The 13,634-nt window shown below is 51.7% G+C and overlaps 1 protein-coding gene across 1 annotated transcript; it reads left to right on the top strand.

Annotated features, from left to right (window-relative positions):
• Positions 1-287: 287 nt before the first annotated feature.
• NAPSA (napsin A aspartic peptidase) lies at positions 288-9,623 on the top strand. Its single transcript, XM_055309585.1, has 9 exons — positions 288-591; positions 4,192-4,333; positions 4,422-4,545; positions 4,741-4,859; positions 5,198-5,397; positions 6,796-6,918; positions 7,231-7,375; positions 9,012-9,110; positions 9,320-9,623. Exons 1-9 carry the CDS (start codon positions 515-517, stop codon positions 9,557-9,559), a joined length of 1,269 nt encoding a protein of 422 aa, XP_055165560.1. The 5' UTR covers positions 288-514; the 3' UTR covers positions 9,560-9,623.
• The last annotated feature ends 4,011 nt before the right edge of the window (positions 9,624-13,634 follow it).

Consider the following 13,634-nt stretch of genomic DNA (forward strand, 5'->3'; position numbering starts at 1 on the left):
GTTTCAGAATTTTCCAAATAAACCTCTTAAGAGTTGGGGGTCCCATTTATGAGACAGAGCGCCTCTAGTCTAACCCTCTTCCCCTTCCCTCCAGATCCATCTTCTTCACAAAGCCCGCCCATCTCTTCGCTTGCCCAAGAAAACTCTTGTGGTTAATGAGTCTCAGAAAAGTGAAGTGAAATGAAAGTCACAAATAAAAGCGACAGTACCTGAAGGATTGAGGGAGGGTGGGGGTGGGGCCGCAGGAGACCTCCCCTCCCCCGCCACTTGGAGTTGCGATGGAGGCGAGCCCACGACACCAGCTGACCCTTCTGGCGACCCTACAAAACTACTCCACACATCCCTCCAAAAACACCTGCCGCTTTCTGACCGCACCCTCCCTCCACTCCGTCCTCCCTCACCCGCTAAGAGACTTCACTTCTTGGTCACCTCGCCTCCGGACCCCGGAGGTGGGCGGTGCACAGGGTGGAGTCTCTGGGGAAAGAACCGAAGCGTCTACATCGGGTCCCTAAAGATGTTGCCGCTAGCGCTGCTGCTGCCGCTGCTGCCACTGCCGCTGATCGTGGAGCCTGCCCGGGCCTCGCTGATCCGGTACTGGGGACCCTATCACCACCCCAAATCCAGGACAGACTCTCCCTTCTCGCCATTTAAGTCTGGGACCCCCAGACCCAGTTCACTGGCTCCTAAACCTGGCACCCCAAGACCCATGACTCCTATCTCTTGGGTTTGCAGATCTCCAAACAGGGGCTCTCATCCCCGCGGGGCTTCTACCCCATATGACCTAAGAGCGAAACCTTAGGGAAACCCTTTCAGTCCGAGGTCTTCCAACTCTGAGACCTTCAACTGGGGGACTCCCCATTCTCTCGCCTCTCCTGACAAGTTTTTGGGAGCACCCTCCAGATGCCACCCTGAGCTCTGATGAACTGGTCCTGGGGTCTCCAGACATACAACTCCCCACACCCCTAGCCCAACAAGATCTTGGAGACTCAGAGCTGTGACTCCCCCAGATTCACATCTTCCAAACTGGTTAGGTCTCAGGAAGTCCAGTTTTGGGGGCCCCAGTGACCTCCCCACTCCCCTGGCCTGATGCTCTCCCCCACCTCTCACTTCCTCTCCTTTGTTCTCCCATCTCCTGGAACTCTTGATGGGGAGAAGGAGGGTCCTCTTCCAGGAAACATTTTCTCCACTTGACATTCTTGAGCCTCTCAATGATTGGTCATGGCAACGGGGGCAGGGGAGTGTGTGGCAAAGATGTGAGGGAGGGAGCAGGGCTCTCAGGAATGACAATAAGAAGGTACAAAAATATTACTGCACAGGATGTTTGCTAAACTGCTTTTTGAACCTAATAAATCACAACCATTTCCCAAGCCAGGGCAAAGGGCAGTGGTTCTCTGAGTTATTTCAGAACCAACAGCATCCACATGACCCAGGAACCTGTTAGAAATGCAAATTCTCAGGCTCTACCTCAGACCTAGTCAATCAGAAACTACAAGCTCTGAATTTCAACTCTAGGTCAGGAGTTGGCAAACACCAAGCTCCACAGCCAAATTCATCCTGCCACCTGTTTTTTTGTTTTTTGTTTTGCTTTTGTCTTTGTTTTGCAAATGGAATTTGACAAAACCCAGACATGTTGTCTAGGACTGCCTTTGTGCTATACTAGTAAGAGTAGAGCAGTTTCAACAGAGACAAACAGCAGGCAAAGCTTTTACAAAAAACTTTGCTCATTGCTCTAGGTGATTCCTCTTCCTGCTAGTTTGAGAACCACTGGCATAAAGATCTCCTTTCTCCTTTCTAGTGATTGAATGGACTCCATTCTATGCGTGTTCCATCACAGAGCCAAGTCCTACCTAGTTGATCTCCAGTTTTCTTTTTTTGTTAAGACTTTATTTATTTATTCATGAGACAGAGAGAGAGAGGCAGAGACAAAGGCAGAGGGAGAAGCAGGCTCCCTGCAGGGAGCTCGATGTGGGACTCGATCCCAGGACCCCAGGATCATGACCTGAGCCAAAGGCAGATGCTCAACCACTAAGCCACCCAGGTGCCCCATCTCCAGTTTTCAAAATTAGATAAATCCTCATAAACATATTTGTGCACTTGTCCAGTGATCTCCTGTAGATGGAATTCACTGAAATTAAGTTGGGTTAAGAGGTGTGTACAATTTTAAACCCTACGATATATATTTGCCCAATCCTCCTCCAGAGAGTTTTATATCAATCTAAGCTTCTAGCCAACAGTGAGTATTCTTAATTCTTTGCCAATTTGCAGGTTCAAAAAAAGGTTTCTGATTCTTGTCATTTATATTCCTTTGATGACAATTGGGGTTCAACATCTAACATAAAAAGATGTTAATTGTTTAGAAATTGGTTTGATTTCTTTTGCAAATTACCGGTTTATGTCCTTTGCCTGTTTTCCTACCAAATGTCAAGAACTGTGAAGTTAGCTTGCCACAGTTTCATGGCTGCTCATAGAAGGCATAAGACTCCTAGGTCAGAGACAAGGACAGGTTATTACTCCTGGCAACAGTAGTAGCCAGGGCATCAGTTCTCTGAGCCCCAGTACCCACAGGGTGAGATGAAGAGGGCTTGTTTTGACTTGCACATGCAGTGAGGTGCAATACAGGAGAGGAACCCTAAGTTTAGGGACCCTGAACCTTTTATAATGGATTATAAACCTGTTTGCTTTTTGCCCCAAAGGGAGACACTCTCTCTCCCAAGGCTGTTCATTAAACGAAATCTTTGGCAAAGGTAGTCAGTCCCTCTGTGAAAATGTGAGAGAAGCATGGAGAATTGTCTCCCAATGCTGGGTGGTTTATCTTATTCTTATTTGTTTATAAGAACTCTTTGGGGATCCCTGGGTGGCGCAGCGGTTTGGCGCAGCGGTTTGGCGCCTGCCTTTGGCCCGGGGCGCGATCCTGGAGACCCTGGATCGAGTCCCACGTCGGGCTCCCGGTGCATGGAGCCTGCTTCTCCCTCTGCCTCTCTCTCTCTCTCTCTCTGTGTGTGTGTGTGTGTGTGACTATCATAAATAAAAAAAAAATAAAAATAAATAAAAAAAGAACTCTTTGCATATTAGAGATATTAACTCTTTGACATATAACTTGTAATTATTTCCCCTTGATTTTTAAAAACTTTTTTTTTTTAACAGCTTTGTGTGTTGGGGGAAGGAAGTACAAAGGTTTAAAATTTTAGAGTTCCGGGCAGCTTGGGTGGCCCAGTGGTTTAGCACCGCCTTCAGCCCAGAGCATGATCCTAGAGACCCGGGATCAAGTCCCATGTCGGGCTCCCTGCATGGAGCCTGCTTCTCTCTCTGCCTGTGTCTCTGCCTCTCTGTCTCTGTGTCTCTCATGAATAAATGAATAATCTTTAAAAAATAAATAAAATTTTGGAGTCCCATTCATCAATATTCTCCCCAGTGATTTTTTTCTTTCTTTTTAAAGATTTTATTTATTTATTCATGAGAGACACACAGAAAGAGAGGCAGAGACATAAGCAGAGAGAGAAGCACGTTCCATGCAGGGAGCCCGACGTGGGACTTGATCCTGGGACTCTAGGATCACACCCTGGCCCAAAGGCAGGCGTTCAACTGCTGAGCCACCCAGGTGGGGATCAGAAATCCCCAGTGATTTCTGATCTTCTTATCATACTTTGAAAAGCCAGAGTTACTGAAACATTTTACTTCGTTCTAGTGCTCTTGCAATATTATGATATTACGTTTCACCTTAGGTCTTTGATTATCTGGAATGTAGTTTAGTGTGAAGAGTGAAATTGGGATTTGAAGCTTGTACTCTCCTCCCCCACGAATAGTGAGGGAAATAGTCTTCAGCATCATGATGTGAAGCATGCCAGGATCTTTACAAAGGCTAGTTTTATGTTTAGGGTCTTTGAGAACCTTTGTGAATACCCGTTTCCTGAGAATGACTTATTTTAATTAGAAGTCTCTTATTGAAAACTTTTGGGGAAGGTCTGTTTGGGATGGCTCACTCTTGTAGAGTCTTTGGGGGAAATTTGTCACCTTGGTTTGATATGTTTGGTTAGTTTTCCTGGGAGGCTGTTATTGTAGGGTTTCTGGTAATGACAGTTACTGTAGGGCCATAGAGACATTTGCTTTGTCATTACATCCTATTTGGGAAATTCTGTTATACATGGTCTCCAGGAAGAGTAGTTTCCTAACTGTCAGTATTCTCTCCTACAGGATCCCTCTCCGCCGAGTCTACCCTGGACTCAAGACCCTGAACTCACTGAGGGGATGGGGGAAGCCAACAGTGCCCCCCAGTTTGGGGTTCCCATCCTCTGGGGACAAGCCTGTCTTTGTACCTCTCTCTAACTACATGAATGTGAGTCACAGTCCCAAAGAGTCCCTCCCCTTCTCCGCGCTTAAGAAGTCAAGCTCTTCATTTTCCTTCTCTCCCGTTTTGCCATCAGGTCCAGTATTACGGGGAAATTGGACTGGGAACACCCCCGCAAAACTTCTCTGTCATCTTTGACACTGGCTCCTCCAATCTCTGGGTCCCATCCATAAGATGCCACTTCTTCAGTCTGCCCTGCTGTGAGCTTTCATGGGGGAGAATAAGGCTGAACAGGGGTGATGGGAGAAGGGGAGGAGGCTGGTTCTTGGCTTGCCAAGGATATCTGAGGCACTGTTCTATTCTGACATGCCCTCACAGGTGACAAGTTCACCAAGGCAGGAGGTGTTGGGGAGATTCCCTTTCCCCAGTGACACTGCCCTGATCTTCTGTCCTAGGGTTCCACCACCGCTACAACTCCAAAGCCTCCAGCTCATTCCAACCCAATGGGACCAAGTTTGCCATTCAATATGGAACTGGGAGGCTAGATGGCATCCTGAGTGAGGACAAGCTGACTGTGCGTGACCATTGACCCCAGGAAGACTTGAGCCTGGGAGAACCCTAATGTTTCTAATATGATCTAATATTAGCCAGACTAATATGATCTGGCTTAGGGAAGTGGTTTAGGAGGTGGAGCTACCTAGGCAAATAGATGAAGCTTCTGAAGTGGGGGGCGGGGCTTCTGAAGTGGGGGTGGGGCTTTCTGGTTAAAGGAGTGGGCTTCCTAAGTAGGGAAGCAAAGCTTTCTAGACAGTCGGAGTTGTTTTCAGATGTCTCCAGATTCATGCCTTGGTTTGGAAGATCTCAGGGTTATGTCTTCCAAGAAGTAATTTGCCCATGTGAATCTGTCCTTAGATTGGAGGAGTTAAGAGTGCATCAGTGATTTTTGGAGAGGCGCTGTGGGAGCCCAGCCTGGTCTTCACTTTAGCCCACTTCGATGGAATACTGGGCCTCGGTTTCCCCATTCTGGCTGTGGGAGGAGTTCAGCCCCCGCTGGATTTACTGGTGGACCAGGGGCTACTGGATAAGCCTGTCTTCTCCTTCTATCTCAACAGGTAAAGGGGAAGGGTCACCTTCCTATGAGTCCTAGCCCCCAGAAGTAGGGTTGTCTATTTTCAGAAAGTCCCTTACCCAATAAAGGAAGTCTCATCCTCCACTCACCAAGTCACCTACCCAATATAAGTAACATTTGTTCAAAAATCCCACTCACCAAGCAAACTTAAGACCTTCTGAAGACACACCATCATTTCTTTTATATTTATATTTATATTTATATTTATATTTATTTATTTATATTCATGAGACATGGAGAGAGAGGCAAAGACACAGGCAGAGGGAGAAGCAGGCTTCCTGCAGGCAGCCCAATGTGGAACTCAATCCCAGGACCCTGGGATCATGCCCTGAGCCAAAGGCAGATGCTCAACCACTGAGCCACCCAGGAGTCCCTCTCACTATCATTTCAAATGCTCCATGTTTCAAACCCAAACCAGGAAACTTCATGCCCTACCTACTCAACTTAGGAATCTCCTCTTCACCATAAAGTCCAAATGCCATTTAAGAATACATTCCAGAAGTATTGCATTTTATTTTATTTTTAAAAATATTTTATTTATTTATTTGAGAGAGAGTGGGGAAGAGATCGAGAGAAAGCACAAGCAGAAGGCAGGGAGATGGAGAAGCTAACTCTCCCTGAGCAGAGAGCCTGACGTAGGGCTCAATCCCAGGACCCCAGGATCACGATCTGAGCTGAAGGCAGATGCTTAACCAATTGAGCTACCCAGGTGCCCCAGAAGTTACCCATTTTAACCCAAGAAGTCCCACCTACCTGTTAGGAAGCTCAACCACATGCTCAGAAAGCCCCACCCACCACCCAGGAAGTCCCCACCTTTCTTCTGGAGGCCCATCCCCCACAGGCATAAAATCCTATGCCTATTCAGTTACCCGGATGTCCAACCCACTCAGGAAGCCCCATCTACCGCTGGGTAGATCCTCTCTTCCTACGCTTCCAGAAATCACCGCCCTCCCTCCTGCCCTCTCAACCAACTAGGAAGTCTACCACCTCTGAACTGTGAGAGTTACAATTCAGAAAGTCTCACCACGCACCCAGGAAGCCACTGCACTTCTACCCAAGTCACACCGGCCAGAGCCAATTCACAAACCCCGACGCTCCACTTAAATTCCACCCCAAGTGTTCCACCTTCCACAGCCAAACCTAGAGGTCCCACCCTCACTTCAGAAGCCCCCAGCACCCTACGGTCCTGATCATCATCAAGAACGGTCCTATTTCTCTTCAATTCTTGCTTTGCTTCCAGTCCCAACATCAGACCCTGCCTGCATCCCACTTACCCATCTAGAACCTGGAGACCTTGCATTGGCAGGAATTCCCTTCCTTGGCCCCTTCTGGGGCTGGCAAGGCAGATACCCATGACACTGAAAGCACTTTGCTTCTGCAGGGATCCTGAAGCAGTGGATGGAGGAGAGCTGGTCCTGGGTGGCTCCGATCCAGCTCACTATATCCCACCCCTCACTTTCTTGCCAGTCACGGTCCCTGCCTACTGGCAGATCCACATGGAGCGGTGAGGGACCTGGCCACCTAGGTCTGGGAGGAATGGGCTAGAGCCTGATTTCCAGTATCCTGGGAGGAGCTGGAGGCCCGGACTCCTGGGTCTGAGGGAGGAGGGGGCCGGGGGCCCAGACTCGTGGATCTGAGAGAGGAGGGGCTGGGGGCCTGGATTCCTGGGTCTGAGGGAGAAGGAGCTGGGGGCCCAGACTCCTGGGTCTAAGGGAGGAAGGCACAGGGCTAGGGCTCCTGTATTTGAGGGAAGGACGGCTGAGGGCCTAGACTCCTAGGACACTGGCTTCAATGTCAACCCCTTGCCCCCTCACAGTGTGAAGGTGGGCACTGGGCTGATTCTTTGTGCCCAGGGCTGTGCTGCCATCCTGGACACAGGTACATCCCTCATCACAGGACCCACTGAAGAGATCCAGGCCCTGAATGCAGCCATTGGAGGATTCTCCTTGCTGTTGGGGGAGGTGAGGACCCAGTGTCTGGTGGAGTTTTGATGGCAAACACTAGGCACCATGTTAGGGCCCGAGGGTGGGAATAGGTGCTTAAGAGGTATCCCAGGGCAAAAGGCACTGCCCATCATAAGTGACAGGCTGGGGGGGGGGCGTAGTGGGAGGCAGCAAGGACACCTCCTAGACATCGGCTGCATGATTGTGGACAGGAGGAGATGGCGATGCATGTTTATTCAGGGCTGGATGGGAGTGAGAAGCCTAAGGAGCCTGGGGGTGTCTGGGAAGGTGTGGAGGAAGCTCAGGAATATTTAGGGGCCATCAGCCCTCAGACAGCCCTTCTGCCATGGGAGAAGAGGTTGCAGGAGCAGCCTTGGGGAACATCCATGTAGAGTAGATGTGGAGACAGGGCAGGAGCAGCCAGAGGCAGGGGAGGAGCCCCTGGAAAGTGAAGGAGGCTCAGAGAAGCCATGCAAAGAGTTTCAAGCATGGAGGGGGCCACAGCGCAACATAAAAGCTGCTCACTCACATCTACAAGGCCCTGCAGCTCCTGGGCGGGGGGAGGGTCCTTCCAGGTCAGAATTTCTGTGGCTCTCTGTGTTCTTTGATACTTCTAAGAGGGTAGAGAAAATGCAGTTTGTGGGGATTCTGAGCCAAATGCCTAAAGCCTGGACTTGTAATGAGCCAAGGGAACCAGGTAGATCATAGTGGCTCGGTTACCCTGGTTGGGATCCAGCTCTGCCACTTAACAGCTGTGCTGTCTCAGACAAGTCACTTAATGTTCCTTGGCCTCAGTTTCCTGACCTCTGAAGTAGGGTCACTAGAACTCACCTCTTAGGTATGTTGTGAGGATTAAATCAATTAACCCACTTAAGGTACTTAGAATAATACTGTGATGCTGTTATCTCTCGAGAGATGTACACTGGAAATTAACTTCTCACCATTCCTTGCCTTCCCAACAAGGCAATTAGTAGTGGTTTTTAAGGAAGATAAACTTCCTGGTAGTCATTTACAGTAGCCTAATATTGTATTCTTAGGTAGCTGGGAGTGGTGGGATTGGAGGCAAACTAGAAAGCAGGTGCCCCATCAATCTAAAAAGGGCAGCTCCCAGCCACTCAGTTCCAGCCATGTTTCCATGTAGGCAAAGTCAGATCTTATGCTTTGTTGGGAGAAAGCTGAAAACATTATTTGAAACCTCATGATTTGTGAATAATGATACTATGTGTCGGGCAGTCTTCCAAACTCATTTATTTCTTACACAACATCTCTGTGAAGTATTACCATCAACTACACCTGCAAATTGGAAACGGGGCACAGAGAGATTCAGCAATTCGTCTAAGGTTGCACAGCAGCAGACTCCAAGGATATCACTTGGAGTCTGTACCACCGTGGTGTACAGTTGTTAAATAATTTTCAACACATTTTTGACACAGTGTAAGACAACTTAGATACACCATGGGCTCAGTGCGCCTCATTGGGCTAGCAGTTTTTGATCTACAAGTAGATGGAGTAAAAGGTTTGATCAAAAGGGCGCCTAAAGGAAGTAGCAATAATTACATGAGGGCAGAAGAGCCGGTAAGGCCAGAGAAGGCAGCAGAGCTTGACCATACAAGGCCCTGAGTACCTAATTCCACTTGTTCCTCTTCTTCTTCAGTACCTCATCCAGTGCTCAGAAATCCCAACGCTCCCTCCAATCTCCTTCCTCCTTGGGGGGGTCTGGTTTAACCTCACGGCCCAGGACTATGTCATCCAGGTAGGTGGCCGTCACAAGTCAGAGTGATACAATAAGATGGGATTTGAGAAGATGGAGCTGGGTATGAGACGTCACGAGGCCGGAGCAGAGGCCCCCAGAAACACTTCTGGTGCCCGGAATAGTGGGCAGGGAAAAGCTCTGGCTCCCAGGGAAGAGGAGGGTTCCGTGCGCGTGACACGCACTGAGCGGCCTGTCTTGTCGCCTTGCAGATTGCTCGGGGTGGTGTCCGTCTCTGCTTGTCTGGCTTCCAGGCCCTGGACATACCTCCGCCTACAGGGCCCCTCTGGATTCTCGGCGATGTCTTCTTGGGGGCCCACGTTGCAGTCTTCGACCGCGGAAACCTAACAGGCGGTGCCCGAGTGGGGTTGGCGCGCGCCAGCCCTCCAGCAGCCGGACCACAAGGGGGTGGGTCCGCGCAGGCGCAGTTCTCCGGCTGGCGCCCTGGCTAGGCGCATGCGCACCGAGTAGTAGCCGAGGCCCAGCTGCTCAGTAAAAATCCGTTATTTACATTGACCCTACCTGGGTTCCTTTTTTTTTTTTTTTAATACACTATTTTTTGAGAGATAAATTAGTGTTCAACAATCTGGAGTTGAGGAAGGAGAAAGGTATCACTCCTTTTCTCCAGGGCAGGGCTCACAGCGGTGCGAGGGTCTTGTACTACGAATCCCATGAAGCCCTTCACCTATGCCGCCCATAGAAAAAGGAGCTCGGTATCGCGGAGCATCATGGACCTTGTATGCCAGGCCGCGTTTTCCTGTTGTCGCGGGCGGGCGCAGCCACAACATGCGTGGGAGGCGACAGGTCGCGACGGCAGCGACAGGTGGCAGTGGGGGGTGGTGGCTAAATCGTAAAGGGCTTTTCAACCCTTGTTTTAAGGGGATGGAATATGATTCCCGCAGACTTCATCTCCTTTCTCTCTCCCTTTGGGATTCGGAGACCCCTGGGTCCGCCATAAAGGCGGGGCTTGAAGCCCCCGGGTTGGGGGGAGCTGTGCTGTCCCTCCTCCGGCGATGATGTCATTCCCCCCCTCCACAGCCTCTTGCTGCCCTGAGCTGCCGGGGCTGGGTCACCCCTCCCCCAACGCCAGCCCCGGATTCCCCCATCCCCGCCCCGCCTCGACTTGGGGTGAGTACGGGGGAGGGGGAGAAGGCACAGGGTCCGGGGGCGGTAAGACGGCCCAAATCCCAGTTTTGGAGGCGGGAGACCCGGGAGATGGGGACTCAAAAATCTCAGCGGAGAGATTCTTCCTTAATAACGAGCTTTGGGGACCAAGGTTCTTAGAGGGGTCTAGGGGAACATGGATCCTAGGTAGAGAGTCTCCATATTTCCAGCTTTAGTGTTCGGGAGACTCTCTTTCCTAGATTTAGGGAATCTGATGGGAATGGGAGCGGACGCACAAGGCTGGGGTCCTAGAAATCGGGAAGCAGAAGACTCTTTCCCAATTCCAGCGCCTTGGAGAATGGGGGAGGAGGGTTAGGAGAGGGCGCCGCGGATGACGGAGGTAGGAGTTTGGAGTTTTCAGTAATTTTGCGCCTGGAGGACCAGAGAAAGGATAGATTGGGAAGGAGGAAGGGTGGGAAAGGTCTGAAGACGAGGACAGACATTGGCTTACACCCTACTGGTGTCTATCGCCAAAAATTGAGTCCACTTCCCTCTAGTCTGTTGGCAGGGCTGGGTACCCCATAACCGGAGCCCACATTATGCCTCCAGAAGCCTACCCCATGGGTACAGAATCGAGGCTCACAAAACCCCCACATATCCTGGTAGGGTCTGGGGAGGGCCATGAAGGAGGGATGGCATTCAGTTTTCCCAGGGCCTGATGGAGTGAGTCTGGACTATTCTGTTATTCCTTGCCCGGGTCTTCCTCCTTGCTCACATGGTCTCTAATCTGGAGTTTTATCCCATATTCTCCCCTATGGCAGCCCCCTCCCCCTCCCTCGCACCTTCTCCCACACCTTCTGACCTCTGCAAAAAAATGCTGATTTGGTAACTTGATCCCGTGCCTGGCTGCTGTCAAAAGCAGAAGAGAAAAGTAGAGTTGGGGGGAGGGGAGAGGATATAAGTGAGGGTGGCTGATTTAGGTCCTAACTCTAGCCCCTACTCCCACCCCTCAGTGCCTACTCAACCCCTGTTCCAGCCACCACCCCCACTCCCAACTTGCTCAGAAACCTAACTCAACCCAAGCCTCAACCTAAGCCCAGTCCCTCACCTCAAGATTCACTGCTTCTGCTTGGGGATACACCAGAATCCAGGGCAGAGAGGAGTAAGAAGCTCCGATGTCTTTTCTCTGCCTTCCTGGGTCCCACTGGGGGCTTGAGGGCTGCCCAAGGATACTGGATTAAGGATAGTGAATTGCGGGCAGTGGGGGAGCCCAGGGTCTGGGGAGTGAGGGAAACTACCTCCCTGGTCTGCAGGACAGGCCCCACTTCTGCAACTCTCTCCGCAGTGACGCAGCCTCGAGTCCTGGCCAGGATGGGGGTTAAAGAGGGTGATGGGGGGGGGGGTCAGAAACCAAAGGACGGCGGGACAAAGTCCCAAGGAAGTGGGGATGAAGACTCAGAGGGGGTGAAAGAGACAAGGGGAGCAGGGATAGAGACCCGCATAAGGCGACAGAGAAAGAGAAAGATCAGAAGGAGAAAAGGCACTTTACAGAGGAGGGGAAGAAGACACCGGGAAGGACGTTATCAGTGAACAAGAGCAAGGAGGACAGAAACGCAAATGAATGAGCAGGGACGGGGTGGAGGGTACAGACTGGGAGAGGGGAGTGGAAGATAGAGACACGAAGAGGGACAGAGGGCTGGAGGGACAGAGATCCAGAGAGGGGACAGGCTGGCGGGGGTTCGGGCATGGAGGACAGAGACACAACGAGGAGGGACAGAGACCCAGAGGCAAATTCCTGAAAAAAAGGTACAGAGATCAGGAGAGACTGGGGGTGGGGGGAAGGAGACACAGTTGGGGGAGAGGAGAGACTGAGCCTTCGAAGGCGGCAAAGACTCAAGGGAGGGGGGGACAGATTCAGAGAACAAAGGGCCAGAGTCCCAGAGTGGCGAGGACAGAGACGAGGGGACAAATAACTCAGAGAAAGGGGAGAGAAAGACATCGAGAGACGCAGAAACGGGAGCGAGGGTGAGTGGGTAGGCGATACGAACCAGCCGCCGCACCTGCAAAGAGAGGCGGCGGGCCAGGGACGGTGCAGCGGGAGGAAGCCTGCAGCCCCTGACCCTCCCCCTTCGCTCCCGCAGGCACCGCCTCCTCCCGCCGCAGCCCCGGCAGCAGCCGCTGGCCCCGCCCCAGAGCCTGCTCCTTGCCACTCGGCGGCCGGCCAGCCGGGGGGCGGGGCCGGACACGCCCCTCAGCTAGTCCCGCCCAGCTCTCCGTATCTCCCCTCCCTCCGGGACGATCGGCCACCTAGCTCCTCCCCATTTCTCATTGGCCCCGCCCTATTTCCTCAGCCTAGTCTAAGGCTTCCCTGCTCTTAGGTTTCTCCCCTCCGCAGCCCTTAGGGCTCCCTCTTCACCGGTCCTCATTCATCCCCTAGTTCTCCAGTCTGCAGTCTGCTGTTTTGTAGACTTGGTCCCTTTGTCATCACCAGTTGAAAGTTCTTGTCTCTCTATCTAAAGCCCCGCTGACTCTTATGACTCTCTCCCCGGTTCTCTGAGCCCCAAGACTCCCCATTCCAAGTCCCATTCTTTCAACCAGCCCAGTAGCTTTGTACCCTGCAGGTATCACCTTCCCCATAGCGTCCCCATTACTCCTTCTCTACTCTGAACCCTGCCCACCCCCGCCTAGCCTGGTTGCTTCCAAGCCTCTTAGAACCCCGCTCCTCCCTTAGTCTCGCCTTCCCACAGCGCCTTCAAGAGGTTTTCTACCCTTCGTAGACCCCACCCACCTTCTCCATTCTGACGATCATTCTCCCGGCCCAGCCCTGTCTAACCAGGCCAAGCTGGCAGCCCCGGCCCCTCCCCTTCCTCACTTCGCCCTCTTTCTTAGTCCTAGCCAGACACTCTCGGGTTCCCAGGCCTCGCTAATGTCCCCTCTTTCTCACTGGGTCTCCATCCTTCTTCCTCCTTTCAGGCCAGCCTAGTGCCATTCGCGTGAAAGTACTCTCTACTCTTCATTTCCAGCTCCCGCCCCTCATTCAGTATCGCCCCCTCACTCTCCCAGCCCAATTAAGACGATTTGCTAACTTTCTTAGGCCCTGCCTCTTCTTAGCATCCTCCCTGTCGCGACCAAGCAGAGTTAAGGACCCAACCCGGCTGTCTCCATCCGCCCCTCCCCACCGGGTTCTGCTTGCCAGCGCTTTAGGTCCCTTCTCTGTCCAATCAGGACCGTCTCCCCCATGCCTGTCAGGAGTCTTTAAATAGTTTGGACGTGTCCCCTTCCTCTGCTCCGCCCGCTCCTTTCTTCAGTTCAATCAGATCTCTATCTCATATCTAGTCCCACCTCCTCCGTTTTCCCTGCCCTGCCCGCCCCCTTAACACCTTGTTCTGCCAGCCCCTTCTCTCCGAAAGATCCAATCGGTGT

This window comes from Nyctereutes procyonoides, unplaced genomic scaffold, assembly GCF_905146905.1.
Source record: "Nyctereutes procyonoides isolate TBG_1078 unplaced genomic scaffold, NYPRO_anot_genome, whole genome shotgun sequence".
Taxonomy (NCBI): Eukaryota; Metazoa; Chordata; class Mammalia; order Carnivora; family Canidae; genus Nyctereutes; species Nyctereutes procyonoides.

Coding starts and splice junctions, on each gene's coding strand:
- NAPSA (XM_055309585.1), top strand. CDS start 515: ATGTTGCCGCTAGCGCTGCTGCTGCCGCTGCTGCCACTGCCGCTGATC. Junction 592..4,191: donor GCCCGGGCCTCGCTGATCCG/GTACTGGGGACC, acceptor TCTCTCCTACAG/GATCCCTCTCCGCCGAGTCT. Junction 4,334..4,421: donor CTCTCTCTAACTACATGAAT/GTGAGTCACAGT, acceptor TTTTGCCATCAG/GTCCAGTATTACGGGGAAAT.